This window comes from Myiozetetes cayanensis, unplaced genomic scaffold (genome assembly GCF_022539395.1).
Source record: "Myiozetetes cayanensis isolate MyiCay16 unplaced genomic scaffold, myiCay2020 scf7, whole genome shotgun sequence".
NCBI lineage: Eukaryota > Metazoa > Chordata > Aves > Passeriformes > Tyrannidae > Myiozetetes > Myiozetetes cayanensis.
Window position 1 is genome coordinate 49,101,188 of NW_026087964.1, and position 22,328 is coordinate 49,123,515.

Below are 22,328 nucleotides of genomic sequence, written 5' to 3' on the forward strand. Positions count from 1 at the left end.
GGAAGTCAGAGACAAAAAGTTCTGCTGGTGCTTTCAGAGGGAGCTATATATATATAGTTTTGTATCTTCTGCAAACTGTCAGAAAACAGCATTTGTATCCTGAATGTTAAGACTATATCATTATCATTATTACCAGTACGGTCATTATGAGTCTGCTTGTTTTAGCCCTTGGGTAACAAAGTTCACAGCTCTCCATCAAGCTCTGTCATAATCAGCCTTATTATAAAAACATAATATTGTAACCTTCAAAGGCTCCCTGCGCTACTGCAATAAAAACTGGGAATGAACTGAAGTAATCTTTAGGCTAACAGCAGTTCCACTGGGAAAATATAACAATTTCTATGCATGTAATGTACATGCTTTCTCCCCACCCTCTTCATGCTCTTCTCACCAGGACAAAAGCTATCCCTCAGACCCCTTTTGGAGCCGAATTAGCTCATCAAAGCAGAACAAGTTTATAACACAGTGTTCACTGCATATCAAATGTCCATGCACTGCTTTGATTTCCATTCTTTGGAGTGCTGTTGCCATATTTTAAGTATTTCATTTCAAGGAGAAGAGCTATTAAGTGTTTCCCCCAAAGTAGCTGATTATTCAATGGCTAAAGATGTCAAGGATAATGAAATAAAAAGGGAGCTGGGCTGTGATAGTCTCTAACAGGAAAATGCATCTCATTAGATGGCATTCCCACCAGAGAAGTCTATGGTATTGCATGCATTAATTCCTTTCTGCCGTTAAGTTGTTAACCAAGTTTGGGATGCAAACAGCATGCAGCCTCAATGACAGCGCACAACTGTGTGCAAACAGTAATTAATCGTTGGCTCCCTGAATGGAGCCTCTGTGAGGCTGGAGGCAAATCAAAGGGCTGGCCTGGTTTCCAGTGCTTGAGGAACACGCCATGCAGTACAATTGGGAACATTCACGTTATGAATATCCCCTTGTAAGCCGTGAGGCAGAAGGCTGAGGGTAGCTGGCCTCCACAGGCTCAAGTCTGTGCTCAGCAGAAGGACCTGCCCTTTGGTGTTTGGTGATGGGGACAAACTGTGCGTACTCTGATCCAAGGGTATTTCAGTTGAGTTTCCTGGCATTTCTGGAAGGGAAAAAAAGAAATCAGACTTACTACACAGAACATTTGTGTGTGAATTTATATATTCAGGGCTGTTTGTGAGAGTGCATTTTTGAAATGGCAATGGTGTTCTCTACAGGCAGTCACATTAGAAATTTATTGATACCTTAGCATGGCCAGCAAAGACCAGATATACTAAGCATTTTCTCCCACCCCCACCCAGTTTCTTGACTGGAATTAAGAGCTTTTTGACCAGGCAGTGCATTTTGAGAAAGAGAAAAGTGTGTCAGTATGAAACACAGTGGTTGTCATTAGAGGATCAACACATTTTACCATCAATGCTTGCAGTGGTATCTGAGACACCACAAAATTTCCTTGCACTTAGAAGAAGCAAAACAGCTTCCTGAAAGAGAGAACCGTGTGGGAAATGTGGGCAACTGTGGTCTACTTGGAAGGATAGCAAGTGGGTCACTGTCATCATGGGTGCAGCTGTGGGTGTGGTGGGGGGTTGTGATGAGAGGCATTATGGAGGCCAGGGCCAGGAAGACTGTCAGGCACTGAAATGTGTTTCATTGTGTTTATAAAATCCCCTTAAAATATTGCAGTATCTGTAGCATATATGACAATAGTAGTGCCCATCCTGCAGCTTGCAATAACCATACTGCAGCACATGTGCTCATGATTACACAGTGTGTGTATCATGACATTTTCTGCCGTGGTAAAATCCATTTGCCTGGGCAGTTCAGTGTCAGGACTTCTCCCTGTGCTGTGTCTGTCTAGCAAAAGGAGATTAAATACAGAAGAGCTAAGGAGATCATATAAATTGAATGACTCTGGGGTTATATGATATTTATATCAAAATAAAACTGATCTGCATTGTCAGTTGATGTTAATTACCCTAGAGACATGGTACAATTTATACTGGCTGAGGTGCTGTTCCTCTTATTTGTCTAACATGCATTCTGTATGTGATAAAAGTCAAAATCTTAGTAATTAATTTTTCGTTCACCAACATCCCTTATTATGCAAGATAAAGTGGGAGGTTTTTTTTCCTTCGTATCCTTATGACAGTCTGTGTTGCTGAGTAGATATTTGTAGAGAGCTGTTAGGTCTCCCACCAACTTTGCAGATCTCTGTACCTACACTTTTTTCTTTCTACCTGTAAGCCTAATACCGACATGTGTTGCTTGTACCCTGACAGGTCTGATTGTCCGAGAGGTGAGCATCGAGATTTCCCGTCAGCAGGTCGAGGAGCTCTTTGGGCCCGAGGATTACTGGTGCCAGTGTGTTGCCTGGAGCTCTGCAGGCACCACCAAGAGCCGGAAAGCCTACGTCCGCATTGCATGTGAGTGTTTTGCTGTCCGTGTTGAGTTGATGAAGCTTAGGTGAGAAGTGGAAGCTCTGCTGTTCAAGAGAGATTTTTATTTCCAGCCAGTTAGGCTTTGTATTTTCTGCAGTTACAGGTGCATACTAAAACTAAGGCCTTCAGAAATATTTGTAATAATTTCAGTTTATTCTCTTCTTAAGAACAAAATCTCATTCTTCTCACTCGTGTGAGGGGAAAGCATCAAAACCAGTATTTCTTGAGTACAGTACTTTTATGTCTCGAGAAAAGTGTCTGAAGGTAATGTGTAGGAATACTAACAAAGCAAGCTATGAAATGAGGTGATAGCTGTTCTTTTCACAGAGCCACAGGACAGCTGAGGCTGTAAGATACCTCTGGAGGTCATGTGATCCAACTCTTGGCTCAAGCAGGGCCACCTAGAGCCAGGATCGTGTCCAGATGGCTTTTGAGTATGTCCAACAAAAGAGACCCCACCACGTCTCTGGGCAACCTATGCCACTGCTCTGTCACCCTTACAATGAAAAAATACTCCCTGATATTCAGAATGAACTGTTTCATCTTGTTCCCATTGCCTCTGATCCCATCACTTGGCACCACTGAAAAGAGCCTGACTATGTCCTTCTTGCCTCCCCCCCCATCTGGTGTTTGTACACATGAATGGGATCCCCTTAAGCCATCTCTTCTCCAGGCTGCACAGTACCAGCGTTCTCAGCTTTTTCTTGTAGGAGAGATGCTAGTCACCTTTGAGGCCCTTTGTTGGTCTGCTCCAGTATGTCTATGTCTCTCTTGTTCTGGGGAGCCCAGAATTGGACCCAGCACTCCAGGTTTGACCTCACCAGTGCTTAGCAGAGGGGAAGGATCACCTCCTTCAACCTGTTGTCAATACTTTTCTCTAATGCAGCCCAGGCTACCATTAGTGTTATTTGCCATAAGAGAACATTGTTGACTCACAGTCAACTTGGTGTTCTCCAGAACACCCAGGTTCTTTTCTGTAAAGCTGAAAATATATATCACTGCAGCCGTATAATAAAACTGCTGTTCCTTAACAAAGAAAAAAGTGTGTGTTTAACATATCACGTGATAAGATTGGTAATATGAGTTTGAAAGCGATCATCTCAACCCTAATATTTCATCATTGTTATTCATGGCTACTAACCTCAGCATTTATTTGGAACCAGTCCCAGCTTAGATCCCAAGAACACAGGGCAACCAGTGCCCTGAAAACAGATCTTCATTTGACTGTACAAATATTTAATGTTCATTAATTTTCAAAGAGGTGATTTTCTTTGTAATAGGGTAGTCACACTGGGGACTCCCATTTCTCTTTCACATGATGAAATACTGTTCTGTATAATAGGAACAAAATATATAATCTGAAATTATCTCTCTTCCACAGTTTTCACCTCAGCAAAAACATGTTTTGTGAGAAAAGGTCATTAGAAGCTGGATCTGCAGCATACTTATATTTCCTGCACTGTGCCTAGCAACTTATAATGGTATAAGAGAATTCTTCCAGCCAAATAAAGCTTTTCACAGACATATTAAAGGAAGGACCTCTGTCATTTAAAACTCTCCATTTAGAGCTTAATTCTCCTTTTGTTCTTGAGAAAGTACTACGTGGTTAAATCCTCAAAGAGGAGATACCTTCTGTGTAAACATCCAGATACAAGTCTGGGAGTTTTCATTGAAATACACATTTTTGAATTCTTTTAGTCCAAGTAACTGAATGGAAATAGAGACGCATACTTTTGAGTACAGGACTACACCTCAGAGAAGAATTTCCCTGGGGTTAAGGGGAATTAAAATTATTGTCTTCTGGCAAAAGTAGAAATGCCATTACACGTGTTCATAGTACTGTCTCATGGCAGGAAACTTTTCAAAACTTTGCGGATTTTCTTTTTTTTTGTACTGAAACAAAAGAGAGTTATTTCAGGTTTTTTTTCTTCTAAGCAGTCAGCACTTCAGAAGGGTTTAGCAATGTTTGAACAGGTTTTTTAGATTATGACTCTTAAGTTAACTCTTTTTATTAGATTTTCATGTCCTGCCAGGTAGCCCTTGACAGATGGCCATTAAATTAACACAGTTTGGAAGTATTTTATATATATTTGAGTGTATTTAACTTGATATTTAAGTTACTTTTTTGTGCTGCCAAAACTATGCACCTAATTTCTATATAACACATAATAATTATGTGAATGTTATTTTATATCAATTGACATTTCTTCCCAGGTGTCCACATTTTTATTGAAAGTGCTCATAGTAGAGAGTTTGCCTATTTTTCTCACTATATTTTGGAAATAGAGGAAAAATCAGTTCAGTAATTTTTCTAGTCTCAGTGGCTCCTTTTTTCTTTTTTTTTTTTTTTTTTTTTTTTTTTAAATCTAATTAAATAAACACTAGGGAGTTTTATAGGCCTGTTACACAAATGTGACTTTGTATTTTACTGAAGTTTTTTTTAACCTCTTGTTCCTGAATTTGGGGTTCTTGGACAGCTGTGACACAAGCAAATCACTTAGACTCCTTGGGATAAGGGGTTGAAGTATTAGGCCTTCAATCTGCAGATTTTAAACCGGCAGCAGAAGCACATTCACTGCAGAATTGTCCATTTCCAGTTACACAGATTTCAGTAAATTTCTCAGGTAACTGACGACTATTTTTTAGAAAGTAAGACAGATGATGTGTGGAGTATGCCTTATCTCATGATGTCATTTGGTCTACAAGATCCCTGTTTTAAACTCTGGACTCAGATACACCAATACCCATCTGTGTTCACAACTTTGACTTCTTAGGACTGAATCTGTACTGGCATTATAATAGCTGTTTCATTATAAACTTTCAACACAGCTCAGAAGTGTTCTAATGGTTACACAGTGTGCTGTGAGGCTGGGATGCAAAGTAGGGTCCATGCACTATTTATTAATCCAGCAAATCAAGGATGTCCAAAACTTAAGAGGGACAGAAGAGTCCAGCTCTCCAGATCAGTCTGCAGCTATAGCTGCTTGTTTGTCACCAATGCATTCTTCCCTTTTAATTGGCACAAAAGTGAGCACTGACACCTTTAGGAAAGGTGAGGGGTAAATGGAGCATGTAAAGTGCCCTGCTTAAGTGGTATTATTTGTCTTAATACCTGAACCTGGTGATTTCATCTTGACAGGTACAACTGTAGCATAACTAGCCATACTTAGCACACTAAGAAAAGCTTCTCTCCTCCCTCTCCTTTTCTCTCTCCCTCTCCCTATTCATCTTCTTCTCATCCTCTTTTTGTCTTTTCTCTCTTATGCCCTTGTGTCTTATTCTGGAATTATTGTGTTCTCTCAAGGGCTGGAGCTGCACTCCATTAAAACAAACAAACAAAAAAGTAGCATCCAGCATCACTGTTCACTGAGCATGTAATAGAATTAACTGAAAAGTAATTTGAAAGTGTGAAAAATGTGCATCCTGGAAAAGTGGCTTGTGTTTGTTTAATGCAGGGTCAGGCATGTGTCAGAAAGTACATAACAACCTAGTCAATGAAAGTTCTCGGTGAAAATCAATTGCAACATTGCTCTGACCAAGAGCTTCAGTTATTCAGGAAAGGGGTAATCTATAGATATGGAGTAAAGATGCTGATGGTTTTCAAAGGCTAACCATGCTAGCAGTATAAACAGAAAAAGAGTGTGAATCTAAAGACAACATCCCAGCTTCCCTAAGTCTTCAGGGCATTTAAAGGCAAATCACCGTTGCACTCATGGATCACGAGTATGCTTGGAAATGACTCCCTTCTGTGCAGGCTGTTTCTGATAAGAAACATTTTTCCTATTTCATGGAATTAATCTTCCTGGGGTGCTGGTCTTCCCATGAGAGCAGAGCTGAGCATTTCTTCCTTTTAGACTAGCAGATTTGTTGAGATTAATTTTCACTTTACCATTTTAGATATCTCAGTGCCCAACAAAGTAGAGACACCTATAATGTATGTATCTTGGTGAAGCTGGAAATATATAACAAATTTTCTCAGATATTGGCCAAGGAAAGTGCTAAAACACATTTCCTATTTATTCACACATTTCTTGTTTATTCTAGGTACATCCTATCAGGAGCACTAGTGAGTCACTAATATGTTTTGATACATTTTTTCTGCTCAGTTAAAATATGTTGCTGTTGTAGAGGGAGGGAGGGAGGAGGGGGATTGGGCAGCTTTACCTTCAGCTGTAAAAAACCAAGCCGAATATAAAGTTTTGACATGAATTTTCTGTAACAGGACTGATGTTGTTGACCAGATAAAACCTAACAGGGAAAAATTCCTGTTGAAACAATGAATGAGATCTGAGCCTGTGTAACCAAAAGTAGAGCTAAACCCACTGGAAGATACATCTGATAAAGACTAAACAATAGCTGCAGGATTTGACCTAATTTTTAGATCAGATAATAAAGGGGTGGCTAAGATAAATTGCTTTGAGCCCATGTGCATAGAGCAACCTCACTTCTCATTTGCACCACTTCAGTGTTGCTGTAGCCTCCCTGACTTCATGATGTTAACCCATGCTGTCCTTGAGAAAATATAGTAACAATATAAGCCCTAAATCTGCTGTCAGGTTTCGGATTTGTTGAACACCCATGAGAAAATGGAAGCTATCTCTGTAATTTCTATTACTCAATCTTTTTTTTTTTTTTTTTTTTTTGGTGTAATGAATGGGAATAGATTTTTTCTTTTCCTTTATTCATTATCTTCAAATCAGATTTTAAAAAACAAAAAGTGTTTTAAAAAGCCCTGATGTAGTAAGGAACTGTGCTACAGTTAATCTTTTTTATAATTTTGTACTAGTTTCCTATGTACTTATCTAAAAGCCTTTATTCCCCCAGACATTTTTTCAAAGGAATGTAGTTAAAATATGCATGTCAGATACTGTATACTGATTAGATAAATGCAGTGCAGAAAAGTACATTGGTTCATCTGGTGGTTTATGTCTGCTTACAAGGGATATGCAGTTATACAAAGAAACAGATGTGAAAAAAGCCACACATTCTTTACTGACACTTGTTGTCTCAGCTTTTAGTCCTGGGTCCCATGCTCCATGTTACGTTGATGCAGTGCCTTTCTTCCCTTTCTTCACACACCTAACTCTGTGAGGACATGTTCTGTAGCCAGCAAAGCATTAGAGCCCATTGCAATAGATACGGAGTTGGGTGGATGTCAAGATAAGGAGAGGGAGCTAGGAAGGACAACACTTGAAAATTTTAATAGGAAGGTAGAGCCCAGGATATCCAGTATTAAAAAAATGTCCTAAAAATGTGGTTTGTGTACTTTGATAAATGTGTATGAGAGTTAACATAGGTAGGACTCTAATTCCTTCCTTGTGTACCATTTAAGTTGCTACTAATCAATATCTGCTGCTTGTAGTTTAATAAAAGGGATAACTGAGCCACGTGGTCTTGAGCTAAGGTTACTAAAGAACAGCAGATTACAGACAGGGCAGCAGAGAAGTTGACTGCACATTTAGCATACTTGATCCTATCACCCTGCTTTTGCTTCTGACAGGCATGTTTCTGTACCACTTCCTAAGTTAACAGGAATGACCATTCCCAAATTTAAGGATGCAGTTTCAACAGTAATAAATATGAAATACACTGCATTTTATTAAAGAGCAAAGACTCTATAAATTAGGTTGGGCTTGATGTCACTGATGGCATTGCTTAAAAAAAAAGGAAACCCCTTTACTGAATTTATGTGAATTTAGTCCCTCCGAAGGAGCCTTACCTACCTACACTGTCATGCCTAAGAAATTATCATCTTTCAGTAGAGTCTGCTTAGTGCCTAATGGTGAAACATCAGATCCAACTAGGAAGTTAACAAAATTTTGTGTATATTTTGGTAGTGACCAGAAAGCTGTGTGCACTAGTTCAGTGTATCAGAAGAGCAACAACAACAAAATACCACATGTATATATATAGTTTTCCTTTTTAGTGTTTCATTGTCTTGTAAATTCAATTCTATGAATTGAATTGCAATGTAGACATGATGTTTCTAATGTTTATCTTTAGTACCTTTAGTATATCTGTCATTTGAAAAGGCACCTGTTGAGGTTAGTTCATTTGAACATTACATTTAGATTTCTTTGAAAAAAAAAACCCAACAACTTTGGATTCCATCTTTAATCACCAAGTAAATTAATGAATAGAATTAAGTTTACAAGGTAGTTTTCAGGTTAAGCTTACAAAGAAATATCGAGTTATCAAGTAAAAATATAAGAGGAAGAGAACAGTGCAAATGATGTACACCTGGGAACCCATCTGCTCAGTGAATTCTTGATAAAGTTTGCTTGCTTGTATTTTTTGCAGTTGTATCTATACCAAATGTGTTGAGTGGGTCATCCCTCATTACAAGCACAGCCCACATGGAAGCTGCATTGCAAAAGAGTGTTTAGTCTTGGGACCACCTGGCTGGACTAGCTTAGAGCTAAGAGAGGAGGGGAAAAAAACGTGGTTTTTTTCTGCAGATATGTAGGCAATGAGTCTGCAGAGAGTCATCAGGGTGTAGTGTTATCCCCAGCTGACTGAAGATGCCATTGTTAGAATGAGGGGTTGGCCAGTCTAACACCCCTTGTTTGCTTAGGCTGAAAATACATACAAAGTAAAAGAAGAGAGAAGGTCCCGGGGTCTTGCAGAGTGTCTTGCAGATTGTAGCTTGGCAAGCAAAGGGTGTTCCTCACCTCATTCTGTACCTCAGGTCAGTGGATATAGTGGGCTGCATCCCCAAAACATGTTGCACACTTCCAAGAAGCTGCTTCAATCCCCACTGGCTGCTCAGCTGTGAAAACTCATGCTGCTTCTTGGCTGTGTGGGATGTCAGCCCGATATATTATTGTGACAACGGAGGGCTACAGACAAGCTTGTCCCAAGTGACAAGCTGCCAGGCAGCTTTGGAAAGGTGGAAGCTCCACCATCCCTGATGTTCCTCTCCAAGGCTGAGAATGTGGCTAGGAAAGCCTCATGGTGCTGCGACATTTGTCTTTAGGATTGTCCAGGCATGAAACAGCTCTTCCAGAGAAGGAAGGAGTGGCACAGAGTTGTGCATTGAGCTTTAAGATGGAGTTTTGAGGTGCTGACTTACTTCCTCCTTCCTTGGCTCCTCAGCTCCAGCTACTGGCTTGGGCCAGCTGAGAGCACAGGTCTGTCCAGCTGCAGTGTCATTCCATGAACAGTGGTGTACTGAAGGAGGGCAGGAGGCTTTGATCAACACCCAGCATGGGGCTGACACAGCAGGGGACCCTGCAGGGTGAGACACCACACTTAGTAAAGCAATTGATAGAGGTTTCACAGGGATCCTCTGCGTTACAGACTGATGACACTCCTGTGACTGTCTCAGTGGAAATCTGGTTTGATCTAATTAATAACAGAGAGCTGAAACCACAGAAGACTAATATAAAGAAAAAAAAAAGAGGTTTTTGTACCTAACCTTTCCATTGCTTACCCACCAATGTGATTGATCCCTGTGCAAAGGTCATAGACTCAGCTGTGAACAGAAGAGAGAGGCCAAAGTTTCTTACATTTAGATTTATAATTCAGTCTTTAATGCCTTTTTAATTTTTTCTTTTTTCTTTTTTTTTTTTTTAAAGAAAAAAAAAGAAAAAAAAAGCTGTCTCTTAACTCTATCCATATTCTGAAAGATGATGGAAGAGGGATGGAATAGACCAGTTCTACATTATTAGTCATGTTTCTCAAACTCAGCATCAGTCATCCAAGTTTGGGAATAAATGCAGTGAGATGTGTTTTCAGAAGCACAGAACCTCTTTCATTTTGTAGAATGTTAGTGGCATTTTACCATTCTTTTTCCACAATTATTTTTCTGTTTGGGTGTTCTTATTAGGCTAGGTTAAATTAAAACCCTATTGAACCTTGCCTCTTGAGAACACTCTTAAGGGTAAGAGGTAGACTTGAAGTGGAGAGCTTGGCTATGTATTGATCCTCTAATAACTAAATTTTAGCTAAAATTATACCAAGCCATATTCTTGTTTTCTCTTTTTTTAATTGCATTTTTTTCCTTATAACATGTTTGCTTTTACATGGATGGCTGTATATACTTACCCATATAAAACAGGCTGTCTTTTGTATGGAAATACTTCTTGTGAAGGTCTTCTCACATTCTTAAACCCTTTTTTCTCTGAAAGCATACACTAAACATATTTCTCTCGATGAGCGTAGTTAATATGACAGTTGTATAGAAAATAATGTGTTTATTTCTTTATTTGCTCTTAAAGCTTGCTAATTTTTTTGGATTACTTCTTACAGAAGGAAAGTTGATGTTGGAGTTACTAGAAGGAGCAGAGACCCTTAAAGGTCTACCAAGGGCAGAAATCTATCTTTTCCTGACAGTAATGCTGTATTATTCTGTTCATCTGGTTTGCATCTAATTCCTGGCTGACAAATGTCCGTTTTTCATGCTCATTCATTAGTCACCCTTACATTAGCACTGTGTTGAACTGTCTGGTCTGCCTCTTACCACATTTTTCAGAAATTATAAAAGATGTCCTTATAGTTTTATCCACCCACCCATCACAGTAAAACCCAGAAAAAACAAAGAGATAAAATACATTTGATTAAAAAAATAATAGGGTCATTCTTTGCTCTGTTTTAGAGGTTGACAGGTAGAAAAGGAAGTGGGGAAATGACATGACTTCCTGTATAAGTTATTACCTTTAGCAGACAAAAATGCAACTTCTGGCTCTTTTGTAAGATAAAAATGCATTAAACAAAATTAAGTCATTTAGCAGTGCATCAAAATGTAGCTCTAATGCCCTTTTGCCCAAAAAGCATAGCAATTCAGGAGTAAAGCTAACAATATGGTGTACACTGAGATTATTTCCCATTTCTTTATTTCAGTTTTATACTTGTGAAAATTCTCTCATTTCAGTGCAGCTCTGAATGTAGCCATATGTCCTTACCAGAGAAGATTGTGCAGAAGTATTTCAGGAGTCTTGAAGGAAAGTCTGTTCTTAAGTATGCTGTAAACGTGCTGCGATACATGCTGCAGGAGACCCTCTGAATTCACTAGGACTATGCATTAGTAAGGAAAATAGAGTTTGGCTCAAGGTGGCAGACCAGAATTTTAGTTATTCTCCTTGGTTTCTTTTTAGGAAGACAGCCTTGAGAGGAAGTTAGAGGTGAGGTAAAGTGCCTGATGGGGTTGCAGGCTGTTACCTGGGCCAGGCAGTGAAATCGCTACCTGCAGCTTGGTGAGATATGTGAGAGAGCTGGTCAGAGAGACAAGATGGACCCTTCAGCTTCACTGAAGGCACACTCCACTCTGGAGACATGAGCTGTGGCAGCAACATTACCTATTTAAGAGGAGGAAGAGTATTGCTAACACAGACAATATAGGATTATTCGACATTACCAAAATAATAATGGAAAGGAAGTGCAACTGCCTTTCTCTCGTGCCTTCCTCTACTGAAGGTGAGGGTAGAGAAGGTGCTTTCTTGGTGTCTGAGGAACAAGGCTGTTGCCGACCTGAGGCTTTAATAATGCACACTGTCTCTTTACAGACCAAGGGGTCATGATCTAGAATGGATCAAATGGTTTATTGATTTGCTTTTTCAGGCATATTATCTGGAGATTGTTAAAGCTTTTTTTTTAACTGGGATGTATTTTATTAGTCTCTTAGCATTCTCTGGGAAAAATGTATCCCTTATGTCCTTGCTCGCAAGCAATTTTAACTTATATGACACTTTGGATCTTTCCCAAGCAGAGCATTTTCAATAACATTTTTCACTTTCTTGAAGTCCCTTAGTACTTCAGCAAGCTCACCCAGTCCTGACTGACAGTGTGAGATTTCCCAGATGACTATAATTGTTAAATGGTAAAGGAAACTGAGGACTGAAGAATTAGAAGGATGTCATTACTATCAACAGAAATTATAGCAAGAGCCATAGAAAAAAACCAGTCATTTCAAAATCCAGTGCTGTCCCAGCAGGTGGCTTCATGATAACTGCAGCAGGTGATGAAGATGTTTGTCCAGGCCCTCTGCGTCTTTATCACTCAAAACCCCATCTTGTTGAGTTGTACATGTCACAACCAGCCAACCTTATGCTTGGTTAGGTCAAACCTGCTCTGCACTGCTGCCATCTGTAGTTATTTGTAGGTGACATGGCTGCAGTGGTGGGATAAAGTTGTGAACATGTGGGAGGGAGCCAACAGAATATCTTATAGAAGCTCTAAGTCTTGTAAGTATGCAATTACGCACCTTTTTTTTGCCCCCCACAAATTAGTATAATTTACTCAGTAGTACCTAATGGCTCCTTTGAGAGCATTACTGCCTGTTATGTCAAGGACTCTACTTATTGTATTTTTAGTTTGTGGATCACTGAACCACTTGAATCCAATGGTATCATTAAAGCAACCTCACACAGCAAGGCACCATGTGTGGGGGCAGCCAGGAGACCCAGGGTCCCATAGAGTTTGTCTCACCTGCGGCAGCCCCACTACAACTATTCCAGCTATTCCCACTGCAGACATTACAGCTGTTTATAATAAAGAGGTTAAAGTGTTTTTTTTTTACTGTCATTACACCTTTCTAGATTAATGCTATTTACTTTTGTATGCACTAAAATTTGGAAGTTTTTTTAAAGGCAAGTGCTTTATGGGAGATGTGATTTTTGTGCATGTGAGGCAGTGCAGAAGATAAGAATTCTATTAAATGTTTCAGGAAGCTTGGCAGAACAGTAAATCAGCATGTCTAGGAAAAAATCAGATTATTGTCTGCCGAATCTACCTCTACTGTCTTCATCCCTCCATATCTGAACACCTGAAAGCTATTATTGATATGCTATTTATTACTGTGCTTATATGCTTCTGTCAGTGTGATGGTAATTTGCCCTCAGCCATGATATTAGAGCACAATAATTGTCTGCAATGTGTGTGTGTGTGTGTGTATGTGTACCTGCTAAATGCAGTAAGGTGTACCAAATGTGGAAGTCATTCTTTTCTTTTGAAAATACCTCTGGAACCATCAGATCATATGGCTACTGCTAGCAATATAACCGCAGCTGTTTGCTAACTTAAAGCAAACTGCATTAACCTGACATTATGTGTGCCCAGGATATTTATCAAGCCCACAGGATGGGTGAGGAGCCTGGGCCAAAGGAATATTGTAAGTTCCCAAGAAACCCACCAGTTCCTGAAAGAGCTGCTTATTTCCGTGTTTGAAGTATGGAAGTACACCAAGCCAAATTCAGTGGTTTTTGAATGACTTCTACCCACAGGGCACCTGAAGGGTTTGGGTTTACTCAAACTGAGCCATACACAACTCAAATTTTCCCTGATTAGCCTGTCAGAGAAGGTGGGACGAAGCTGGAGGTCTGATGATGCTGGAGCTGGCAATGTGTTGGGAGCTATGTACAGAAATCTGACCTAAGCTGGCCAGTTGTCTTGCTGTGGTTGCTCTTGCATGAACGAGCCTCATTCGTCTGGAATAACTCCAGTGTGACACAGATGCTGACAGGCACAGCCCAGTGAAACTTGGTATGTCATCCTAAGAAATGTTCACATCCACACTTTTGCTCCTCCTCTTTGCCCTAAGTTATCCAGTGTTGTAGGGTAAAGCTCCCTTCAGCAACAACTGAGGTTAAAATGGTGGATGTTGTGGTGAGGTAACTGTGACACTGGCATGTGCTTTCTTTCCACAGAGAGTAACCCCCAAACAAGCAGACAGCTGGAGACAGTAATTTCTTGTATTGCCACTTATCTTTTGGTGCCCTAAACTGTGACCATAAATCTTGTCCTATCAGAGGGCCTCTCACTATCCCTGCGCTCTGTGCTAGAGGGAGCAGGAATGTCAGTGGTAGGAAAGCAGTGAGGTGTGGGGTTGCTTCTCTCATGCCTGTGGTGCAGGGAAAGATGCCTCAGTTTCACTGGGGAAATGCTTGGGTTTAAAGATGTTAGAAGTTTACTACTAAATCAGCTTCAGTTAAAATGTTCGTCTCCAGCTATGACAGAGCTTTTCCATGGTACAATTAGATTTACATTGAATTCTGGATAGTTGAATAACCACATTTTCCCAATACAGTCTTAGAGATAGAGGTCTCATGCTCAGAGGTGAGTTTCAGAGGAACTGATTTTGGTAGCAGCCACTCCATCTCCTTTTCCATCTGTACATTTGCCTGCCCCAAGTTTTGCCTTTTGGTACTGCTGATGCAGTTTCTTATGGGGTCAGTTCTAAATTAGATCTTGGAGGTAATCTAGATGAAAAATAACTCTTTGGATGGTTTATTTGTGAGCCGGTTCAATTCAGTGATCTGTTTTCCAGTGCAGTCACAGGTTATGGCTTCAAAATATGAAATATTTGGCTTTTAAATTGTTCCCATATGACTATGACTTGTTTCCAGTATGACACAAGTATTTGTGCAACCTCACTATGAGCTGACATAAGGAACTGGTCTGACTTCAGAACAAAAAGTAAAATAAAAATAACTGGTTTGCAAAGTTTTTGAAGTCAGGCCAGCTCTCTGATGTGACTTTGAACATGGCCTCATGTCCATTTGCAGCAGGAACCAGGAGCAGGGAGAAATATCCTGAGTAGCTACTGGGGCTGAATGCTCAGTTCTCCAAAGCCCGGTCCTCCCTGGCACAGTGCAGAGGGTGCCAGTCCATGGCAAAAACACGGAGACAGTGGCAAGGAGGGAACTTCTGAAGTCCATTTTACCATCTGTGTGAAGACATTACAGGAGAGTACAAGAAAGCCAGAGTCCACAGCTTTCCAATAGAGCGAACTGTTCCAATCTCTGGAAGTGCTTCTGATGTCCTCTCAGCGTACTGCATTTCTGTGCTGCTGTGGAAGGATCCAAGCTGGTTCAGCTCCACATTGTTACTTTTAAATTATAATTAATATTATTGTTATTATTACATTAATAATAATAACTTAGTGCTACAGGGATAATGATAAGGTGTAGACAAATTAGCTAAAGCTGTAAAGTTAAGGCTTATAAGCTAATAGTACATTAGATCACAGTATGAGCACTTTCATCTATGAATTTAAAGCAATTCAGTTTATATGCTTTAGTTTTACAGATTTATTTAATTTTCCATAACTTTCTTTAGTACTTCACTGGTGTAGTTTACCAAAGATAAATTATCTGAAGAAGGAACTTCTTCTGTTCTTTGTCTGGACATGACCTTCCACAGTGAAGCCTTGGACCCTCACTGGATTCACGTGCTGTACCATAATATGAATAATAAATCCACTATGAAATCTTTGCTTAATGTTGGAATGAAGCAAAACCATGACCCAGCCTTTTTTAAGTGCTTTACTTTCCAGGGAGCAGAACTGCTTTTTTCGTTGTCTCTTGAATTCATCCAGTATGACAATCAAATGTAATTTAAATTACCAGCTATTAATACTATTAATACTTCTTTTTCTTCTCTCTCCCCAGATCTCCGGAAAACTTTTGAGCAGGAGCCATTGGGGAAAGAAGTATCCCTGGAGCAAGAGGTCCTGCTCCAATGCCGTCCCCCTGAAGGCATCCCAGTAGCTGAGGTGAGCAGCAACAGCAGTGTCCTGGCACTTGGACATCCTAACTAAGGCCTGATCGGTGGCTGATGTGCAGTGACTTAGAGCATGGCATGATGAATGGGTGGTAATGGAGAGCTGACTGACTGCTGCCCACAGGCAAGATTGACTGGGAACTGATTAATGGCTTTGGGTTATGGCACCTTGCTGGGCAGAGCTGCAGGGGGTTTGGTTTCAGGTTTTTTCTTCCCTTTGAAAAATCACAGTTATATCTGGCATCTGAAGGACATTTAGCCTGTTCCATTAGGTGGAACATATTAATACCAGCCTACTCTCTTTCCTTTTCCTTTTAAAGAAAAAAACTATTTCACTTATTCTGAGAGGCACCTTGCAAGCATGATATAAAGATGTTTTAATTTTTAGTTTGCCAGATTATATTTCCCTCACATGTGTGTGCATAAACCTGCCAGCTTGGCACAAGAGGATGGTCCAGTGCAGGCTCCCACGTGAAGCAGCATGTCGTTTGGGCAAGTAGGAGATGTGTCTGCCTAATAATCCATCTTCAGGAACTTATCTGGTCATCCTACTGTCATTTAAGTAAACCCAGAGTGGGTAGCCTGCCCTCTACCTGCAGGAGCCAGCTGGCCCTTCAGCAAAATCTGTGCCTGAGGGCAGCAGTGAGCGTCCCCTTGAACAGCAGCCTCTCTAAGTGCTGTGGTGGCTGCAGCTTCAGGCTCACAGCTCATGGAAGGGGGAATTTCTGACTCACAGAGGGGCCTCTGAAATCCTAAATCCGCTGCGGCTGTTAAGAGAAAAATTGATTGCTAATGACGGTAATTCCCCTATCTGAATTCTCTTCGGTTTTCCTCTACCACGCACAGAAGAAACTGTTGCCAATTTGCATTAGGATAAGTCAGACTGTCATGGCTAAGTAGCACAGTGGTTGTCACGCAGCACTGATGGCTGATTTCTCAGGAGATGAAGCTTAAACTGTTACCTCCCCATCTAACCCAAGTTTAAATTTAATCGGAATTGCAGCCACATGTCCACAAACATCAGAAAGGATAATTAGAAGATTTTTCCCATTTTCTTGTTCTCTAGGCTGTTTTCTTTCCCCTTTAACATCTTCAAAACTGTAAGGACTGTTTAGGTCTGCCAAGCCAGCTTGCTGACAATTGTAGTATTAATCAGTTGGGTTTCCTCAAGAACTTAGCAGCAGGTTTTTATTTTCCTTTCTGATGCTTCTCTGCATCAAATCAACTTCTCATTGTGCCGTGACAGTTGTTTTTGCAACAGGATTTGTTGTTCAGGCAGTGCAGGGTTGTACTGGGGAACTTCATTACCTTTGCTAGAAAGAGAGATTAATCACGATTTTTAGTTTGTTTTTATGCAGTATTACAAGGACCTCTGAAATTTAAGCAGCCAGTCTGGTTGTTCTCTGGGACGGGTCTGTTATACCCAGTCGTGTGGCTGGGACCCAAACAGCACAATTTCACGTGCTTCATAGAAAGTGATCTCTGAAAAAATCCTCTGTGAGCTGCTGTCATAACAGTTGTGGTTTTTCTTGCCTTCCAGTATCCTGCTCACTCTGTCATTAGCTCTTCATGACGGTACATTGACTGGCTCTGAATCTTATTTGTACCATGGTCAGGGCAGACACCAATTAACACTTGGCAGTCTCAGAAATTGTATACTCTCCCCATCTGACATTCAAAAGAACTGTTCTCAATGTTGGTTTTTTCCTCTTCTGACTTTTGAAGTCAGAAGGAGATCAAACACCCAGATTGGACAGCCGCCTAATACGGCCTCTTTGTAGATTCTTTCCAACACTATTAAAAGAACAAAGACCTGAACACTAATGAATATGAATACCTTAATGTGACACTTTATTACAGCCACTTGCTGAAGCTGGTAAGATAAATTTTAAAAAGCAGAAAGATGAAAGATAACTTGGTAGTTTGGAGGATTACATGATTATTTTAATTTAAAGATGAATGAGTTCTTTGTTTAAAACTTCATTTATTTGTTTGGAGAAGTTTCTGATATGATGGTACAGGTAACTATAAGAAAGGACTTGGGAGAAGGCAAGCAGAAGTCTGAGGCTATTTTCCATCTTGTTGAAAGACTGCTTTGATTCCAAGTACATTGTGAAACTGTACAGAATAGACCTTCAGTGTAATGCAGTGCAGAGCTGGAGTCCAAAGTTCCAGCATCTTTCCCTTGCTTTTTCTCTTTTATTCTATTCTCCCCCTTCATTGTGGGTTGGTGGGATTTTTTTTTGGGGGGGTGGGTTTTGGGGTTTTTTTGTGTGTTTTTTGAGTGTTTTTTGATTTTTTTCCCTGCTATTTCAAAGTGGTGGGAACAAGCATGGTTGGCGATAAATTCTGTACTCCATTCAATATCTGGGGAATTCAGTCTTATAATTCCCAGCATATTTAATTAACCATGTCAAGCTTTTATGGATCAATGCTAGAGCAGATCATACTGTTACAGCAAAGCTGAACCACATAGCAGCATAGAGCTTCTCCAAAGAGCAAGGATGAAGACGGGGATGAGCAGGCAAAGCTTTTAAGGCAACACTTACCAGGCCCACAGATCCACTAGTACATGACAAGCATTAGAGTAGTCTCCGGTCATGAACACTAGGAAAAGGAAAAAAAAAACCTCACGATCCAAAAGGAAGTAGATGTGTTAAAACACAACCAGCCTCCTGGCCAGAGGTCAAATCAAAGTAAGTCTTGCTTGTTCTCTTGGGACAAAGTAAGGAACTGAGGTCTCTGGAAAAAACGGATCAGCTTCTCTGCAGTCATATACCCCTGCCCACCAGCCCCAACTAGCATAGGTGCCAGCTGCACTGTGACATGCTTCTCCACTCTCAGTTTTACAGCCAACATCAAGCTGAACTAGCCTACAGGTTTTGAAACACGTGGATGAATGTTTTGGCTTTTCCAGTGCACGGCCGAGGAAAGCAGCAGAAGGACCAGCACAGGTGCTCTTGTACTGAGGTTTCCACACATAGCTGAGGGGTGACAAGGCAAACTCACATATTCCTGCTGTAACAAAAAAAAAAGAAAGTAGAAGAATGGATATAAAAACAAGCAGCATGCTGCCCTAGCTCCATGCTTCTCTGCCTTCCGCTTTTCCTCAATGGAGAGAAATAGGATAAAGTGGTGAGATAAGCAGTCTGACCCACCAGCCTCATGCTTTCAGTGAAATCAGTTGCAGTTCCCTGGCAGTAACAGAAGCATCCATTTCAATTGCACTCTTCTCTGTGTGTGCATTTTTCAAACCTAACTGGAGAAGGCGGGAAGGATCCTATTCTGTGACACTCCAACAGTAATGACAGAGTTATTAAAATTAACTCCTTAGCTCGTTTAACTTGTTATTTGAAAGATGCCAGCATCATCTTGCACATGATAAAATATAGTTAGAGACACTAAGTCACATCAAATTAGCTCATTGGGATAGGTTATAGATCAAAACACAAATGAGATGTAAGATTGGTTAATATGCCGTAGAGCTGCTAGACGAACTTTTGCATTGAAATGTGTGATTTGTGGGGCCTTTAGCAGGGAGGATAATTGCTTCTTTAATTATAATTGAGGTGTTTCACAGAGTAGTTTAATTGCAGAACAGGGTGTAGCGCACAGTTTGGTGACCCGGTTGGGTTTAAAACTGGATGTGATATTTATCCACATTCATGGCTTTAATTAGGAACTAGAGCAAGGGGGAAAGCATCACTGAGTCAAGAGGCAGAAGAGAGTGTTTTGCCTAGTCAAGATGACCATGACACAAACTTTATTCAGCTGCTCTCGCACAGGCAAAGCTGCTGGAAGCTGGGGACTTCTCCAAATAGGCTGCATCAGGTGGCTGCTCCATCTAATTGATTATTAAGGTGACTGCTGTTTGCTTTGTTTCATGAGAGCCCCTTATGTTTTGCAGCAGTTATCCCTTAATTGGGAGTTCATGCGTATGCATGTCCATGCAGGTGTGTGTCACTGAGATGCTGTTTTACATTCACAGCAAGGAAGGTGAACTCTGAGAGAGACAGGTAGGGGAGTTTGTGGCGACAAAGGCTAATTACCTGAAAAGTGACACTGTTCTCTGCAATGCCTTGCAACATACAGCAGAACCGCCTTCGGGTGTCAGTGGGAGGAAGAGTGGGGAGGGAGAGGCAGGTTTGCATGCAGAAGGAGCACAGCCCAAAATGAATGAGAATTGCTCATCCATTTTACCGTGGAGAGCCATTGGGTAAGGTCTGGCAATGCAGGCCTGTCCTCCAAAACTACAGGATAAAGCTCACTCTCTGTAATTGTCAGTGCCTGGTCCTCTCTATTTCTGTTTGTTTTGACATATGTTTTATCCCCCAGTCTGCTGGTGGTGGTCAGGACACTCTTTTGCAAAGCATGAAGTTGGAGGTTAGAACCTTCTGCTTGAAGGATAGGTTTGCATTTGGGTTTTGTGCTTTCCTGGGAAGTACACTGACTACTAGCTTATTAGGTAGTCTTATTTTTACATTTATTTCCTACCAGTTCATTTCCACAGTGCAGCAGCCCATGTCAGGGTGCGCAAGTCTTTGTGTAGAACTGAGTTTTTTGAGACATTGATTTTCTGTGGGATCTACTCTTATACTTTTGCTTTCTAGTGCAGTTCCATTGATGCCAATGTAAGTGAGGGCAGAACGTGCTCCGAAGTGAATCAAGTTCCTGTATGATTCTATTCAGGCGAGAATGATCTGTGGGACTGGAGACAGTCAGACTTGCAGTTCCTCCAGGAAATATTACAATGGGACATGTTCTACAAGAGCACTGACATACACTTTGCTAGCTTATCCTGTTCTCTACAACCCACTTTTTGTGGCAATGACAGCTCTGGGATGCTGGATTATCTAGCGCAACCTTCCTGTCCTCTTCAGGATGTACTCAGAAGCAGCAGTGTTTTGTTTTTTTTAGTTTTGGAAGATATGCAGTGTGGGACACAGCCTTCAGCTGCAATTTTTTATGAGATAGATGAGCATACCTCCCAATTCTCCCCTTAGAAAAGATAGCTCCTCATCCTGGAGATACTGTTCTAATCATAATCTCGTATGCCTATAAGATTAGTCCATCAGGTCTTACTTTGACACTGAGTGACTCTGGCTCACTATATCCAACAGGCCTTATCGTGCCTGAAATGTGAGAATTACCTCTGTCAGGGCTTTGTAGAGCTCCTGGTTCTTAACAGCATCCTCAGTCACCTGGTGATAGTGCCTGCCTTCGTCAGTTCCTCTGACAGTAACTTCTTCAAAAGCAGTGCTCACTTCAGGCATGAAGAATTATGATGCTCCCATGTTTTCATGGAGATACTTCTGGAGGTATTGTCTGCAGAACGCATCAGCTGTCACTCAAGAATTGTTTGATCAGCTTTTGCTGGGTTTTGCTCAGGAATTTCCATGTTCTTCTAGACCTGATGCTTTTCTTTTCTAAAAAGTGTAACTAAAAAGTGTAATGGACAAAATCCATTCTGGATTTACAGTTTACAGCCTTTTGAAACTGTAGGAGGAGCTGTCTGTATGATAACAGGCAATTTTGAGGTTGAGTGGGAAAGGGTGTCCTTGGGGACTTCAGCCACCCACCAAATCCTGTTCCCTTATTGAATTTAATGATCCTGAAGAGCATACAGCTCTGTGCTGTGAAGAATAAGATCCATCCATCTATCAATCAAACCAAAGGATGGCAGACATCACTTTGGTAACTCATTTAAAGCTGCTTCCAAACAGACCCCCTCAGTTGCTTCTGGGACTGGGGACTCCACATGCCCACAGGATGACAAAAGTGCCAGTCAACATATGAGCTATGGGGCCTCCAGTTCAAGCCCTTCTTTCATGTAGGAAAGGAAGCCCAGAAACTTCTGATGGCACATAGCAGCTATGGTTTTCATTTAATAGTGCCATGATCTATGTTTGAATTTGAGGCTCTATGGAATAAAGTTCTTCATCTGCTTCTACCAGTCTACCTTGGCCTTTGAAGTTTATTGTGTTAGGCTTCACTTCCCAATTGTGCATAAAGAGAAGCTGTAATGGGGCCAGAGACATCCAGCAGCTGTACCTACACCCTATGTAGATTTTAGTGCTCAAGCAGAAAGCTGGATATATGTGTGATTAAGGAAGTGTTTCCACAGCAGGAACAACAATTCCCCTTATTGTCAGCAGAAGCACAATAGCAAAAACCTAACAAAACATCATAGTGGTTTGCATTTGCTGTCTCATTCTCAGTATGTGTTTTTTAGTTGCTCATAGCTGTAATTTCAGTCTCTGTAGAGATTGCCTTTTTATTTCTTTTTTTTTTTTTTTAAATCTTAAATCTCTTTCCAGTAAATAGTACATAGGGGATAGCATCCCCTTCACCAGCCAGTTGCTGGAGTGAAAGTATACATTTGAAACAAAAACCAAAAATCAAATA

General features: G+C 40.7%; 1 protein-coding gene across 3 annotated transcripts in view; it reads left to right on the forward strand.

Moving 5' to 3' along the window:
• The window catches only part of UNC5C (unc-5 netrin receptor C), a 257,370-nt gene that overhangs the window by 176,515 nt on the left and 58,527 nt on the right, over window positions 1-22,328 (forward strand). For all 3 annotated transcript variants that reach the window (XM_050338645.1, XM_050338646.1, XM_050338647.1), the window contains exons 3-4: window positions 2,268-2,411; window positions 15,812-15,915. In XM_050338645.1, the coding sequence (XP_050194602.1) occupies window positions 2,268-2,411; window positions 15,812-15,915 (248 nt within the window). The remainder of the gene's footprint in view (window positions 1-2,267; window positions 2,412-15,811; window positions 15,916-22,328) is intronic.